The 17,178-nt window shown below is 39.5% G+C and overlaps 1 protein-coding gene and 1 pseudogene across 1 annotated transcript; both read right to left on the reverse strand.

Annotated features, from left to right (window-relative positions):
* Positions 1-207: 207 nt before the first annotated feature.
* On the reverse strand, positions 208-2,515 carry LOC147985880 (uncharacterized). The gene is made up of 2 exons (XM_087541773.1): positions 791-2,515; positions 208-721 (listed from the first exon to the last, which is right to left on the reverse strand). Exons 1-2 carry the CDS (start codon positions 928-930, stop codon positions 208-210), a joined length of 654 nt encoding a protein of 217 aa, XP_087397899.1. The 5' UTR covers positions 931-2,515.
* LOC147985881 (protein FAR1-RELATED SEQUENCE 5-like) lies at positions 1,402-3,181 on the reverse strand (annotated as a pseudogene).
* Between the last annotated feature and the right edge of the window lie 13,997 nt (positions 3,182-17,178).

The following is a 17,178-nucleotide window of genomic DNA, read 5'->3' on the forward strand; positions in this document are numbered from 1 at the left end:
AGAGCATGCTTTAGGTAAATGTGAACATGATGTAAGCTGGTGCTCTTGCTGATTGCTACATTCCATTCAATACACATCAAGTTAGAGTAAATAAAAGGAAGACAGTTTGACAAAACACATAATTCCATCGATTACAATAATCCAGTGCATGGAGAAATAAACATTAATAAGTCATATAAATTCATGTTTTGTAATAGACTAGGGCCATTATAGAACACCATTTGGCTTCATATGTTGCACAATCTCGGTTCCTTTGCCTTGAACTTTATTGCTAGGGCAATTCCGACTATCATGAAATACTATTTGTTTGCACATCTTGAACAAATGTGCGACCTTTACCTTGGCTTCCTTCTTCTTCTTTTTTTGTTCATCCTCATTTGTTTCCTTTCCACTCTTTATTCGTTTGCATCTTCCCACCGTACGAACATCAGTCGGTGGGTGTATGTCAACTTCAGTAGGAATGACACAACCAATGAAAGCCTCATATTCCTGTTGTCTAGTGTGCTTCACACCTGATGTAGGAACCATTTTGTCTAGAGGAGCTTCAATATTCAATACACTTGTTGTTAAAAATTCCATGCCTTCATCCGAGTGTTTCTCCTTCTGAATTAGATCCTCCAACTTGTTGCGTACAATTGCAATCTTCTTCCTAGTAGCCGAATTCAAGGAGTCAGTTGCCTTCTCTTCTAGTAAATTCCCATGCTCATCATACACATTTCCCCTGTCAATTAAAAAATGATGTCATTCATTTGATTTCCAATTAGAATATCAATTGCATACATTTTTATACCTTTTGCACCGTTTCTCCCATCTTTTCATAATGTAGTAGGATGGAAGTTCATTTTGATTTTCAACCCTCAACACCTGGATGATATGTCGGCACGGGACTCCAATTTTCTCAAATAACTTGCATGAACAATTAGCTATCATGGTTGTGGTGTCGCACCGAACTTCCCTAATCCTATGGGATCGACCTCTCAAGCTCACAATTTTTATTGCTTCATCTTGTGCAATGCCTTGGAAGAAACAATGATCTCTTGCTGCAATAATCTCTTTCTGAAATATCTCAAACACCTCATATGTAAACACTTCCCTACCTTGTTTTTCTATTTACCATGGTGTTTGTAGTTGTGGGGTCGTATGAGTGCTTGATTTGTCGGCAATCAACTCCTCTTCTCGCTGGCATTCTAATGTCGTGTCAAATCTAAGCCAAAACTCAACAAGAGCAAGCTTACGATGAATAAAACGGTTAAGAAAGGAATTTGCACTTTCAGACCTTGATGTGGTTCGGAGAATGCCTGCCAATGGTATATCCATAAAGTAAGCTGGTATCCATGACTCACGAATGTTAAACCTTTTAGTCAACCACTCAATCTCCTCCAAGACAAAGTCCTTAATGATTTAATTCCACTGCAACTCAAACTCAGCTGGAGTTTCCGAACCCCATACACATGAATTCATCCTATCCCAAAAATAGGAGTCTTCTCTAATTAATGGTCCAATATTCTCCGGAAGTTTCTCCATTATGTGCCACATACATAACCTATGCACAGTGGTCATAAAAACTTTGTCAATCACATTTTTCGTGCTAACAGCTTCGTCAGTTATAATGAGTCTAGGTGCTACCCCTCCCATTGCTGTAAGGAAGGTCTCAAATAACCAAACATATGACTGAGTCTGCTCATTTATCAAGAATGCCGTGCCAGAAAACACACTTTGTAAGTGATGATTGACCCCCGTAAATGGTGCAAAGATCATGTCATATTGATTAGTAGTGTAAGTAGAATCAAAGGATACCACACCATCACCACCAAAGTGATTGTAGTTTTTCCTACTCATGGCATCTGCCCAGAACACATACATCAACTTCCCCTCGCAACTGACAGCAAAATCATAGAAAAAGCTAGATTAACTTCTTGCTTTCTAGCTAGCTGAGCGACAAACATTCGAGCATCCGCGTCGCTGATTTTTAGCCTGAGGTTGCGGTAGTAATTTTGCAGGTCTCTCTTTGAGCATCCAACATTAGGAATCCCACCTTCGCTAACTTGAAGGAGCCTGTATGCCTGACATGTGCCTATGCTTGCTTTGTGGCATGTGTACAATGTATTTTTTGCCCTCTCGCTAACTCTGCGATTTGATCTAATCAAATGGCATTTATCAGGCGATACAAGTCCATGAGTATGCCGCTCAATCCATGAGTCTATCTTGTAGGTGTTATCGCCACATAGCTTGACGAAGATATGTGCATCACAACCACATCGTGTGGTTGTATTCTTACGGAATTTCTTTGCTGAATCTTTAATTCCTTGCTCTTCTCAGATATGAATCCTTCCCTGTTGCACATGAAACGCCTTGTCTGAACCACATTATTGTCCAACTTTTTCTGTTGTTCGACACGAACTCCAAAAACCACATGATGTGCATATGACTTGTAGAACTCCTCCATGGCATCAAGGCCTTCAAATGTCATCCCTACGTTACGCTTCAAGTTCTCGTCACATCTCGGCGTAAAAGAGGAGCACTAAAAAGTAAATAATGAATGACAATAATCATCATCATGCATAACTCTCAAAACTGAATAGGGACATGGCAGACGAAAATTTAGTAAACTTACAAATAGAGGAATGCTTTCTTTCGTTTTCAGCGTAAATAATTCTCCCTCCTTCACTTGAGTTTCCAAGCTTTTTCCTAGTTCTGTAGCTGCACATGCATCAACATGATTAGTCTCTAGATAACAAGTAGTACATACAACATACACAAATAGTCTGGGTCATACATAAAATGGATAGGCTTTACCCATGTTACTTGAAGCTCCATGCACAGTACTGACATCTGATTCGCATTGTGCAGTACTAGTATTTTCTATAGCCATATCAGTTTCTATAGCCATAACAGGGAAACTAAGATGGACCTCCAACCGGCTAGACGCAGAGGCAGGATCAACACTTGAACTATGGATCACTGCTGATGCATATCGGACATCCATAACAGTAGGAGCCGCCATGATCACTTCCGGCGTATCACGGGGCAAAGATTTTTCCATGATGCTGATGGCGTGTTCGGAATTAGAGATGCATCCCATCATGGTCGTCGCGGAGATCATCAGGGCAGATGAATGCGGTCCTGCAGACTGTCCGTCTAGATGCATGCCATCCCGGCCGTGGCCGTCGTCGGGATGCATGTTGCGGCGTGACCAGCGGAGAATAGCATAGGTACTTCGTCCGAGGGGTTATTAGCAAAATAACAGGCTTAACTAAGAGTTGTTGCGGGCGTTTCTTTGCAAATCGCTGGAGATTTTGATCGCGTGCGTGGGATGGCGATCGGCCGGTCGAGGAGACTGCGGATACAGGGATTCACGAATCATCCCGGATGCATAGGATATGACGCCAATAAATAGATTTGTTTGATTGTGGTGTGGTTGCTTGTGTGAAATTGAGAGAAATTTGAAACTTTTAAAAGTTAAATGAGAGGGAATAAAAGGGCTTTCCCAAATTTTCATTTTGCATTTATGATCTCCATGGATTCAAACTCTTTTCAAATACAAAACCCTAGAGAGAAGATGACATGACTTCTTCCATTTAAATAAATGAAAAGGGTTTTGAAAAGATTTGAATTTTATTTGGAAATATTTTTCCAAATTCCAAACTTTAAGCAACTCAATGATTTTCACGAGAGAAGATAAAATGACTTCTTCAAATTATATGAAATATGAGTTGGGAGTTTCAAAGAATCAATTTAAACTCCCATTGAAATTATTTTTCAATTTGGAGTTATTTGGGTTTTATTCAAATTATTTTTCTCCAAAAATAAAATAAATGGAAAATAGGTAAAATGATTCTCTACATGAAAAAATTGGAGAGAAATAATTTTGAAATAATTTTGGCATTTCTAAAATGATTTTTATTGGGTTTTATTGTAGAAGTAGCACTGTTTGAATTATTTGAATTTCTTTATATTTTATTTGACACTATAAAAATGTTCAACTTATACAAAATCTTTTTCTGAAAATTTCGATATATAATATGCCTATATATAGTTTTACTTTTATTTTCGTTATTCCTTATTCCTTTTCTGTTTCTAAAAAAAGAAAAAAAACTACGCGCCCACCTGGAACTAACTGTCGCCTAAGTGCGCAGCATAGTGGCATCGGGCGCCCCATCATTTTACTTTTTCTCTTCTCTGCTACATGGGCCAGGCCAGCCAGCCTTTTTTTTATTTGATCGAATTTGTTTTAAAAGAACTACAACGCGCGGCCGGGCCTAACTTTTAGCCCATTTTTTTTCAAATTTCATCTACGCACGTATATGTTTAGTCCCACATTGTTTAGCCTTTGACCCCTAAATCTCTTTTCCACCTATAAATAAAGACCCATAGAGCCTCCAAAAATCATCTGATTCGGGTTAAATCAATATTTTGATTTGACTAGATTCATTAAAGAATTTTTTTCTCCTCTTCGGCGGGGCTTCTGGAAATTGTCTCCTCTCTTCAAAATCTTCTTTTCTCTGCCTTATAAAGATATCTTTCTTCGTTTTTTATACTTCGTAGTTTATTATTTCTAAATTAGTATGATAGAACAATTAGATTATCAATTAGTTTATGTATTTATACATTAGATCTAGATTGTTTTTAGCCGTAGCTATTTTTCTTTCGTAAACAGCTTGGCCCTGATTTTTCAAATAGCCATAACTTTTTACTCGTTCATCAAAATTAAATGGAATCAGCGCCTATAGTTTTGTCTTGTTTTCACCTGTCCAGTGAACCGGTCACATCAAATTTTTGAAATTTTCAAATTTCGAAATTTGTTTAGATTCATATTCAAACTTTTTTTCATCATAACTTGAGTTTTATAACTCTAATTTAATTGATTCTTTTTGCAAATCGAAGCTCTTGACCTAAACTTTCTGATAAGGCCAAATTCACATAATTTTGATACCGTTAGAAATTGTTTTATGTTGCAAGAGTTATTTGCTTGGTTTTGATGTTTTCCAAACTATCTTCTTCGTTCTTTCTGATCTTTTGAGTGATTGCTTATGTGTGGTTACTATTGCTTACTCACGATAGATTGAATGAAGTGTGACGAGTAGAAGTATCAGGAGTTATGAGTGCGAATCATCTTCACCAACTGTACAAGGCAAGTTCACACTTTGATCATACCCCTTTGTTACCCAGTTTTTATGCATTAGTTTCAACCCTCAAACATTGCATGAGTAGGATTGATAACATGTGGGTATTGGTAAGTAGTTGATGAGGTAGGAACCTATTGTCTTGCATTTAACCCCTGGGAGTTACTACGTTATGCTTATACTACTATGCTATGCTCATAGACGTGGATTGGTTGAGTGAATTCATGAAAGATGTGAGAGTTATTGTTAAATAAGGTTTAACTTAAGGTGGCTACTTTTATACATATCTAGGTGGATTGGTTGGGGCACCCTGGAGTACCCAGTGGTTTACCCGGGCACCTGGAGAACCCAGTGCTTGCCCAAGGGGATCCCGGAGTACCCGTGTGATCACCCTATGGAATGTCACCCAGGCTCAAAGGGATCATAAGATTATTCATGCTAGAAACTTCCGTGTGCAGCCACAAGCTATTATGGGCTCTAGCATAGTTGAGTATGTTGCATGACCTCTTTCAATGGTGGCCTAGCAGATGTAGGGGAAAGTAGGTGTAACTGTCCACCCAGAGTAAAGAGTTAATGTTTCTGAAAGACTGTGTCTCGGTCATCCATTTCTCAAACACCATGTAGTGTGAGAAATCCAGCGGAGGAGATCGAGTCTTGTGGGGAAAAGTGCGCAAACCTCTGCAGAGTGTACAAACTAATCATGATTAGCCGTGTCCCCGGTTATGGACATCTTGAGTATCTGGTACTTGAATTATTGGTGTGATCTCATCACATTACTTAATGAATTTGTTGGGTTATAACTATTATTTTGGGATTGAGTTGGAGGAACCTTCTCAATAATTTTTCAACCAACTTGGTAGTTAAATAAAATTTATTCCTTTGCAGTAGGGAAAAATTAGCTTTATGCAAAATTAAACTTTGAGCCTCCACCAGCCAAATATGCATGTAGTGATAGCCATTATTCAGCATTGCTTTACAGTGTGAAATTGCTAGTACATTCAATGTATTGACCTACATGGCTGCAACGTCTCATGTTGCAGTATCTTACATCGAGTAAGTGATACGTTAGGGTTACGATTTCTACACTCAACTTTGCCGTTGGTGTTGATGGGAATCCACAACCTTGTTGTTACTTCCGCTATATGGATTGAGGTAATAGTATTTATGTTACATTATACATGTGTTTTACCTCTGTTATAAATCCTCGAGTACTCTGCGTGTCAACATACCGATCCAGGGATGAAACTTAAGCACAGAGACTTGACCGTCTGGGGTCGGGTCGCTACACAAACATAGCCTTCCAATATACCAATCTTTATGTCTCGACCATTTCAAGACTCCTCGTCATGTCCGTGATCACATCCGGGACTCCGAACTACCTTCTGTACATCAAAACACATAAACTCATAATACCGATCGTCATCGAACGTTAAGCGTGCGGACCCTACGGGTTCGAGAACTATGTAGACATGACCGAGACTCACTTCTGGTCAATAACCAATAGCGGAACATGGATGCTCATATTGGTTCCTACATATTCTACGAAGATCTTTATCGGTCAAACCACATAACAACATACATTGTTCCCTTTGTCATCGGTATGTTACTTGCCCGTGACTCGATCGTCGGTATCTCAATACCTAGTTCAATCTCGTTATCGACAAGTCTTTTTAATCGTTCCTGTAATGCAACATCCTGCAACTAACTCATTAGTCACATTGCTTGCAAAGCTTATAGTAATGTGCGTTACCGAGAGGTCCTAGAGATACCTCTCTGATACACAGAGTGACAAATCCTAATCTCGATCTATGCCAACTCAACAAACACCATTGGAGTCACGTGTAGAGAATCTTTATAGTCACCCAGTTACGTTGTGATGTTTGATAGCACACTAAGTGTTCTTCCGGTATTCGGGAGTTGCATAATCTCATAGTCATAGGAACATGTATAAGTCATGAAGAAAGCAATAGCAATAAACTAAACGATCATAGTGCTAAGCTAATGGATGGGTCAAGTCAATCACATCATTCTCTAATGATGTGATCCCGTTCATCAAATGACAACTCATGTCTATGGTTAGGAAACTTAACCATCTTTTGATTAACGAGCTAGTCAAGTAGAGGCATACTAGTGACACTTGTTTTTCTATGTATTCACACATGTACTAAGTTTCCAGTTAGTACAATTCTAGGATGAATAATAAACATTTATCATGATATAAGGAAATATAAATAACAACTTTATTTTTTCCTCTAGGGCATATTTCCTTCACGTACTATATATCAATCTTTACCTCTCGACTATTTTGAGACTCCTCGTCATGTCCGTGATCTCATTCAGGACTCCGAACAACATTCGGTCACCAAATCACATAACTCATATAATACTATATCGCCATCGAACATTAAGCATGCGGACCCTACGGGTTCGAGAACTATGTAGACATGACCGAGAGACCTCTCCGGTCAATAACCAATAGCAGAACCTGGATGCCCATATTGGCTCCTACATATTCTACGAAGATATTTATCGGTCGAACCGTTATGACAACACGCGTAATTCCCTTTGTCCACCGGTATGTTACTCGCCCGAGATTCGATCATCGGTATCTTCATACCTAGTTCAATCTTGTTACCGGCAATGTCTTTACTCATTCCGTAATACATCACCTCGTGACTAACTCCTTAGTCATTTGCTTGCAATCTTATGATGTGTATTACCGAGAGGGCCCAGAGATACCTCTCCGATACTCGGAGTGACAAATCCTAATCTCGATCTATGCCAACTCAACAAACACCTTCGGAGATACCTATAGAGCATCTTTATAATCACCCAGTTACGTTGTGACGTTTGATACCACACAAGGAATTCCTCCGATATCTGGGAGTTGCATAATCTCATAGTCAAAGGAATATGTATTTGAAATGAAGAAAGCAATAGCAATAAAACTGAACGATCATTATGCTAAGCTAACAGATGGGTCTTGTCCATCACATCATTCTCCTAATGATGTGATCCCGTTATGAAGTGACAACTCATGTCCATGGTTAGGAAACCTTAACCGTCTTTGATCAACGAGCTGGTCTAGTAGAGGCTCACTAGGGACACGGTGTTTGTTTATGTATTCACACATGTATTAAGGTTTCCGATCAATACAATTCTAGCATGACTAATAAACCTTTACCATAAATAAGGAAATATAAAGTAACAACTTTATTATTGCCTCTAGGGCATATTTCCTTCAGTCTCCCACTTGCACTAGAGTCAATAATCTAGATTACATTGTAACGAATCTAACACCCATGGAGTCTTGGTGCTGACCATGTTTTGCTCATGGAAGAGGCTTAGTCAACGGACCTAGTACAATCAGATCCATATGTATCTTGCAAATTTCTATGTCTCCCTCCTTGACTTGATCACGAATGGAGTTGAAGCATCTCTTGATGTGTTTGGTTCTTTTGTGAAATCTGGATTCCTTAGCCAAGGCAATTGCTCTAGTATTTTCAGAAAATATTTTCATTGGACTCGATGCAGTAGGTATTACACCTAGATTGGATATGAACTCCTTCATCCAGACTCCTTCATTTGCTGCTTCCGAAGCAGCTATGTGATGTCTACTACACAACCTTCTTCTTGTAGACGTTGTTGGGCCTCCAAGTGCAGAGGTTTGTAGGAAAATAGCAAATTTCCCTCAAGTGGATGACCTAAGGTTTATCAATCCGTGGGAGGCATAGGATGAAGATGGTCTCTCTCAAGCAACCCTGCAACCAAATAGCAAAGAGTCTCTTGTGTCCCCAACACACCCAATACAATGGTAAATTGTATAGGTGCACTAGTTCAGCGAAGAGATGGTGATACAAGTGCAATATGGATGGTAGATAAAGGTTTTTGTAATCTGAAAATATAAAAACAGCAAGGTAACTAATGATAAAAGTGAGCGAAAACGGTATTGCAATGCGTTGAAACAAGGCCTAGGGTTCATACTTTCACTAGTGCAAGTTCTCTCAACAATAATAACATAATTGGATCATATAACTATCCCTCAACATGCAACAAAGAGTCACTCCAAAGTCACTAATAGAGGCGAACAAACGAAGAGATTATTGTAGGGTACGAAACTACCTCAACGTTATTCTTTCTGATCGATCTATTCAAGAGTCTGTAGTAAAATAACACAAAGCTACTCTTTCCTTTCAATCTATCCTAGAGTTCGTACTAGAATAACACCTTAAGACACAAATCAACCAAAACCCTAATGTCACCTAGATACTCCAATGTCACCTCAAGTATCCGTGGGTATGATTATACGATGCATCACACAATCTCAGATTCATCTATTCAACCAACACAAAGAACTTCAAAGAGTGCCCCAAAGTTTCTACCGGAGAGTCAAGACGAAAACGTGTGCCAACCCCTATGCATAAGTTCACGAGGTCAAGGAACTCGCAAGTTGATCACCAAGACATACATCAAGTGGATCACGTGAATATCCCATTGTCACCACAAATAAGCACATGCAAGACACACATCAAGTTTTCTCAAATCCTTAAAGACTCAATCTGATAAGATAACTTCAAAGGGAAAACTCAATCCATTATAAGAGAGTAGGGAGGAGAAACATCATAAGATCCAACTATGATAGCAAAGCTCGCGATACATCAAGATCGTGCCGAATCAAGAACACGAGAGAGAGAGATCAAACACATAGCTACTGGTACATGCGCTCAGCCCCGAGGGTGAACTACTCCCTCCTCATCATGGAGAGCGTCGAGGGCTTCTTTTGGTCCATAAAAAAATCATCAAAAATTGGCACGTCAATTGGACTCCGTTTGCTATTCCTTTTCTGTAAAACTCAAAAACAAGGAAAAAACAGAAACTGGCACTGGGCTCTAGGTTAATAGGTTAGTCCCAAAAACCATATAAAATAGCATATAAATGCATATAAAACATCCTAGATGGATAACATAACAGCATGGAACAATAAAAAATTATAGATACGTTGGAGACGTATCAAGCATCCCCAAGCTTAATTCCTACTCGTCCTCGAGTAGGTAAATGATAAAAATAGAATTTTTGATGTGGAATGCTACCTAAAATAATTTTCAATGTAATGTTCTTTATTGTGGCAAGAATATTCAGATCCGAAAGATTCAAGACAAAAGTTTAATATTGACATAAAAATAATAATACTTCAGGCATACTAACCAAGCAATTATGTCTTCTCAAAATAAAATGGCCAAAGAAAGCTATCCCTACAAAGTCATATAGTCTGGCTATGCTCTATCTTCATCACACAGAATATTTAAATCATGCACAACCCCGATGACAATCCAAGCAATTGTTTCATACTTTTGATGTTCTCAAACTTTTTCAATCTTCACGCAAAACACGAGCGTGAGCCATGGACATAGCACTATAGGTGGAATAGAATGGTGGTTGTGGAGAAGACAAAAAGGAGAAGACAGTCTCACATCAACTAGGCGTATCAACGGGCTATGGAGATGCCCATCAATATATATCAATGTGATGAGTAGGGATTGCCATGCAACGGATGCACTAGAGCTATAAGCGTATGAAAGCTCAAAAAAAACTAAGTGGGTGTGCATCCAACTCGCTTGCTCACGAAGACCTAGGGCATTTTGAGGAAGCCCATCATTGGAATATACAAGCCAAGTTCTATAATGAAAGATTCCAACTAGTATATGAAAGTGACAACATAGGAGACTTTCTATCATGAAGATCATGGTGCTACTTTGAAGCACAAGTGTGGAAAAAGGATAGTAACATTGCCCCTTCTCTCTTTTTCTCTCATTTCATTTTTTGGGCCTTCTCTTTTTTATGGCCTCTTTTTCTTTTTTTGTCCGGAGTCTCATCCCGACTTGTGGGGGAATCATAGTCTCCATCATCCTTTCCTCACATGGGACAATGCTCTAATAATTATGGTCATCACACTTTTATTTACTTACAACTCAAGAATTACAACTCGATACTTAGAACAAAATATGACTCTATGTGAATGCCTCCGGCAGTGTACCGGGATGTGCAATGAATCAAGAGTGACATGTATGAAAGAATTATGAATGGTGGCTTTTCCACAAATACGATGTCAACTACATTATCATGCAAAGCAATATGACAATGATGAAGCATGTCATAATAAACGGAACGGTGGAAAGTTGCATGGCAATATATCTCAGAATGGCTATGGAAATGCCATAATAGGTAGGTATGGTGGTTGTTTTGAGGAAGGTAAATGATGGGTTTATGGTACCAGCGAAAGTTGCGCGGTACTAGAGAGGCTAGCAATGGTGGAAGGGTGAGAGTGCGTATAATCCATGGACTCAACATTAGTCATAAAGAACTCACATACTTATTGCAGAAATCTATTAGTTATCGAAACAAAGTACTACGTGCATGCTCCTAGGGGGATAGATTGGTAGGAAAAGACCATCGCTCGTCCCCGACCGCCACTCATAAGGAAGACAATCAAAAAATAAATCATGCTCCGACTTCATCACATAACGGTTCACCATACATGCATGCTACGGGAATCACAAACTTTAACACAAGTATCTCTAAAATTCACAACTACTCAACTAGCATGACTCTAATATCACCATCTTCATATCTCAAAACAATCATCAAGTATCAAACTTCTCATAGTATTCAATGAACTCTATATGAAAGTTTTTATTATACCCATCTTGGATGCCCATCATATTAGGACTAGTTTCATAACCAAAGCAAATTACCATGCTGTTCTAAAAGACTCTCAAAATAATATAAGTGAAGCATGAGAGATCAATAATTTCTATAAAATAAAACCACAGTCATTCTCTAAAAGATATAAGTGAAGCATTACAGCAAACGACAAACTACTCCAAAAGATATAAGTGAAGATCAATGAGTAGTTGAATAATTATGCAACTATGTGAAGACTCTCTAACATTTAAGAATTTCATATCTTGGTATATTATTCAAACAGAAAGCAAAACAAAATAAAATAAAATGACGCTCCAAGCAAAACACATATGATGTGGTGAATAAAAATATAGCTCCAAGTAAAGTTACCGATGAACGAAGACGAAAGAGGGAATGCCATCCGGGGCATCCCCAAGATTAGGCTCTCGGTTGTCCTTCAATATTACGTTGGGGTGCCTTGGGCATCCACAAGCTTAGGCTCTTGTCACTCCTTATTCCATAGTCCATCGAATCTTTACCCAAAACTTGAAAACTTCACAACACAAAACTCAACAAAAAACTCGTAAGCACCGTTAGTATAAGAAAATTAATCACCATTTAGGGTACTGTTGTGAACTCATTCTAAATTCATATTGGTGTAGTATCTACTGTATTCCAATTTCTCTATGGTTCATACCCACCGATACTACTCATAGATTCATCAAAATAAGCAAACAACACATAGAAAACAGAATCTGTCAAAAACAGAACAGTTTGTAGCAATCCGGAGGTTCCGAATACTTCTTTAACTCCAAAAATTCTGAAAAATTAGGAAGACCAAGAAAATTTGTATATTGATCTACTTCAGTTGGAATTGGTATTTTATCGCTCTCTGGTAAAAAATGAAAATTATCTTCGTGAGTGCATACTTTCTATTTTCATCAGCAAGATCAAACAATAATCACCCAAGAAGATCCTAAAGGCTTTACTTGGCAAAAACACTAATTAAAACATATAAAACACAATCATAACATAATATAGATGAATTATTTGTTACTAAACAGGATCAACAAGCAAAGAACAAAAAAAATTGGGTTGCCTCCCAACAAGCGCTATCGTTTAACGCTCCTAGCTAGGCATGATGATTTCAATGATGCTCACATAAAGGATACAAATTGAAACAAAAAGAGAGCATCATGAAGAATATGACTAGCACATTTAAGTCTAACCCGCTTCCTATGCATAGGGATTTTGTGAGCAAACAACTTGTGGGAACAATAATCAACTAGCATAGGAAGGCAAAACAAGCAACACTTCAAGATTTTCAACATGTAGAGAGGCAACTTGATATTATTGCAACTCCTACAAGCATATATTCCTCCCTCATAATAATTTTTAGTAGAATCATGAATGAATTCAACAATATAACCATCACACAAAGCATTCTTTTCATGATTCATAAGCATAGAAAATTTACTACTCTCCACACAAGCAAAATACTTCTCATTCGGAATAGTGGGAGCAAATTCAACAAAATAACTATCATGGGATTGAAAATTGAAATCAAGATGACAAGTTTCATTGTTATGATTATTGTCTATAGAATACATGTAATCACAATAATCATAATAGATGGGAGGCATTCTTTCATCATAGTAAATTTGCTCATCAAAACTTGGGGGCCTAAAAATATCATCTTCATCAAACATAGCATCCCCAAGCTTGTGGCTTTGCATATCATTAGCATCATGGATATTCAAATAATTTGTACTAACAACATTGCAATCATGCTCATCATTAAAATATTTAGTGCCAAACATTTTAATGCATTCTTCTTATAACACTTTGGCACAATTATCGGAATCCTTATTTTCACGAAAGATATTAAAAAGATGAAGCATATGAGGCAACCTCAATTCCATTTTTTTGTAGTTTTCTTTTATAGACTAAACTAGTGATAAAACAAGAAACTAAAAGATTTGATTGCAAGATCTAAAGATATACCTTCAAGCACTCACCTCCCCAGCAATGGCGCCAGAAAAGAGCTTGATGTCTACTACACAACCTTCTTGTAGACGTTGTTGGGCCTACAAGTGCAGAGGTTTGTAGGACAGTAGCAAATTTCCCTCAAGTGGATGACCTAAGGTTTATCAATCCGTGGGAGGCGTAGGATGAAGATGGTCTCTCTCAAACAACCCTGCAACCAAATAGCAAAGAGTCTCTTGTGTCCCCAACACAACCAATACAATGGTAAATTGTATAGGTGCACTACTTCGGCGAAGAGGTGGTGATACCAGTGCAATATGGATGGTAGATATAGGTTTTTGTAATATGAAAATATAAAAACAGCAAGGTAACTAATGATAAAAGTGAGCAAAAACGGTATTGCAATGCGTTGAAACAAGGCCTAGGGTTCATACTTTCACTAGTGCAAGTTCTCTCAACAATAATAACATAATTGGATCATATAACTATCCCTCAACATGCAATAAAGAGTCACTCCAAAGTCACTAATAGCGGAGAACAAACGAAGAGATTATTGTAGGGTACGAAACTACCTCAGAGTTATTCTTTCTGATCGATTTATTCAAGAGTCCGTAGTAAAATAACACGAAGCTATTCTTTCCGTTCAATCTATCCTAGAGTTCGTACTAGAATAACACCTTAAGACACAAATCAACCAAAACCCTAATTTCACCTAGATACTGCAATGCCACCTCAAGTATCCGTGGGTATGATTATACAATATGCATCACACAATCTCAGATTCATCTATTCAACCAACACAAAGAACTTCAAAGAGTGCCCCAAAGTTTCTACCAGAGAGTCAAGACGAAAACGTGTGCCAACCCCTATTCATAAGTTTACAAGGTCACGGAACTCGCAAGTTGATCACCAAGACATACATCAAGTGGATCACATGAATATCCCATTGTCACCACAGATAAGCACATGCAAGACATACATCGAGTGTTCTCAAATCCTTAAATACTCAATCCGATAAGATAACTTCAAAGGGAAAACTCAATCCATTAAAAGAGAGTAGAGGGGGAGAAACATCATAAGATCCAACTATGATAGCAAATCTCGCGATACATCAAGATCGTGCTGAATCAAGAACACGAGAGAGAGAGAGAGAGAGAGAGAGAGATCAAACACATAGCTACTGGTACATACCCTCAACCACGAGGGTGAACTACTCCCTCCTCGTCATGGAGAGCGCCGGGATGATGAAGATGGCCACCGGAGAGGGATTCCCCCCTTTGGCAGGGTGCCAAAACGGGTCTAGATTGGTTTTTGGTGGCTACAGAGGCTTGCAGCGGCGGAACTCCCGATCTAGGTTATTTTCTGGAGGTTTCAGTATTTATAGGAATTTTTGGTGTCGGGAACAAGTCAGGGAGGTGCTCGAGTCGTCCACGAGATAGGGCGGCGCGCCCGGGAGGGGGGGGGGTAGGGCGCGCCCCCACCCTCGTGGACGGCCCGAGACTCTTCTGGCCCAACTCTTTTACTCAGGGGGCTTCTTTTGGTCCATAAAAAATCATCAAAAATTGGCACATCAATTGGACTCTGTTTGGTATTCCTCTTCTTTAAAACTCAAAAACAAGGAAAAACAGAAACTGGCACTGGGCTTTAGGTTAATAGGTTAGTCCCAAAAATCATATAAAATAGCATATAAATGCATATAAAACATCCTAGATGGATAATATAATAGTAGGGAACAATAAAAAATTATAGATACGTTGGAGACGTATCACTATGTACTTCGGTTCACACGTAGATCCCGCCACAACGCTCTACTTGGAACTGCACCAACGGATAGCCCCACCATTCAATATAAATACGTATCCGGTTGTGACTTAGAGTCATCCGGATCAGTCTCAAAGCTAGCATCAACGTAACCATTTAAAACGAGCTCTTTGCCACCTCTATAAATGAGAAACATATCCTTGGTCTTTTTCAGGTACTTCAGGATGTTCTTGACTGTTGTCAAGTGATCCACTCCTGGATTACTTTGGTACCTCTTTGCCAGACTTATGGCAAGGCACACATCAGGTCTAGTACACAACATAGCATATATTGGGGAACGTAGTATTTCAAAAATCTTCCTACGATCATGCAAGATCTATCTAGGAGATGCATAGCAACAAGAGGCGAGAGTGTGTTTACGTACCCTTGTAGACCGAAGTGGAAGCATTTAGTAACGCGGTTGATGTAGTCGAACGTCTTCGCAATCCAACCGATCAAGTACCGAATGCATGGCACCTCCGCGATCTGCACACGTTCAGCTCGGTGACGTCCCTCGTACTCTTGATCCAGCTGAGACCGATGGTGAGTTCCGTCAGCACAACGGCGTGTTGACGGTGATGATGAAGTTACCGACGCAGGTCTTCGCCTAAGCACTACGACAATATGACCGAGGTGTAAAACTGTGGAGGGGGGCACCACACACAGCTAAAGATCAACTTGTGTGTCTATGGGGTGCCCCCTCCCTCGTATATAAAGGAGGGGAGGAGGAGGAGGGCCGGCCACAAGGGGCGCGCCCAAGGGGGGAATCCTACTCCGAGTAGGAGTAGGTTTCCCCCTTTCATAGCCCAAGTAGGAGAAGAAGGAAGGAGAGGAAGAACAGAAGGAAAGGGGGGGATGCCCCCCTAGCCCTAGTCCAATTTGGTTTGGGCTAGGGGGGGCACACCTTGGCCTGCCTCCTCTCTTCCACCATTAGGCCCATGACACCCAATAACTTCCCAGGGGGGGGGGTCCGGTAAACCCCGGTACTTTCAAACTTATCCGAAAAGACCCAACCATTCTGGTGTCCGAATGTAGCCTTACAATATATGAATCTTTATGTCTCGACCATTTCGAGACTCCTCGTCATGTCCGTGATCACATTTGGGACTCCGAACAACCTTCGGTACATCAAATCACATAACTCATAATACATATCGTCATCGAACGTTAAGCGTGCGGACCCTACGGGTTCGAGAACTATGTAGACAAGACTGAGACACATCTCCGGTCAATAACCAATAGCGGAACCAGGATGCTCATATTGGTTCTGACATATTATACGAAGATCTTTATCGGTCAAACCGCATAACAACATACATTGTTCCCTTTGTCATCGGTATGTTACTTGCCCGAGATTCGATCGTCGGTATCATCATACCTAGTTCAATATCGTTACCGTCAAGTCTCTTTACTCGTTCTGTAATGCATCATCCCATAACTAACTCATTAGTCACATTTCTTGCAAGGCTCATAGTGATGTGCCTTACCGAGAGGGCCCAGAGATACCTCTCCGATACATGGAGTGACAAATCCTAATCTCGATCTATGCCAAACCAACAAACACCTTCGGAGACACCTGTAGATCATC

The sequence above is a fragment of the Triticum urartu genome, chromosome 2A (assembly GCF_056163025.1).
Source record: "Triticum urartu cultivar PI428250 chromosome 2A, HENAU_Tu73, whole genome shotgun sequence".
NCBI classification, from domain to species: domain Eukaryota; kingdom Viridiplantae; phylum Streptophyta; class Magnoliopsida; order Poales; family Poaceae; genus Triticum; species Triticum urartu.

Coding starts and splice junctions, on each gene's coding strand:
- LOC147985880 (XM_087541773.1), bottom strand. CDS start 930: ATGATAGCTAATTGTTCATGCAAGTTATTTGAGAAAATTGGAGTCCCG. Junction 722..790: donor TGGGAGAAACGGTGCAAAAG/GTATAAAAATGT, acceptor TTTAATTGACAG/GGGAAATGTGTATGATGAGC.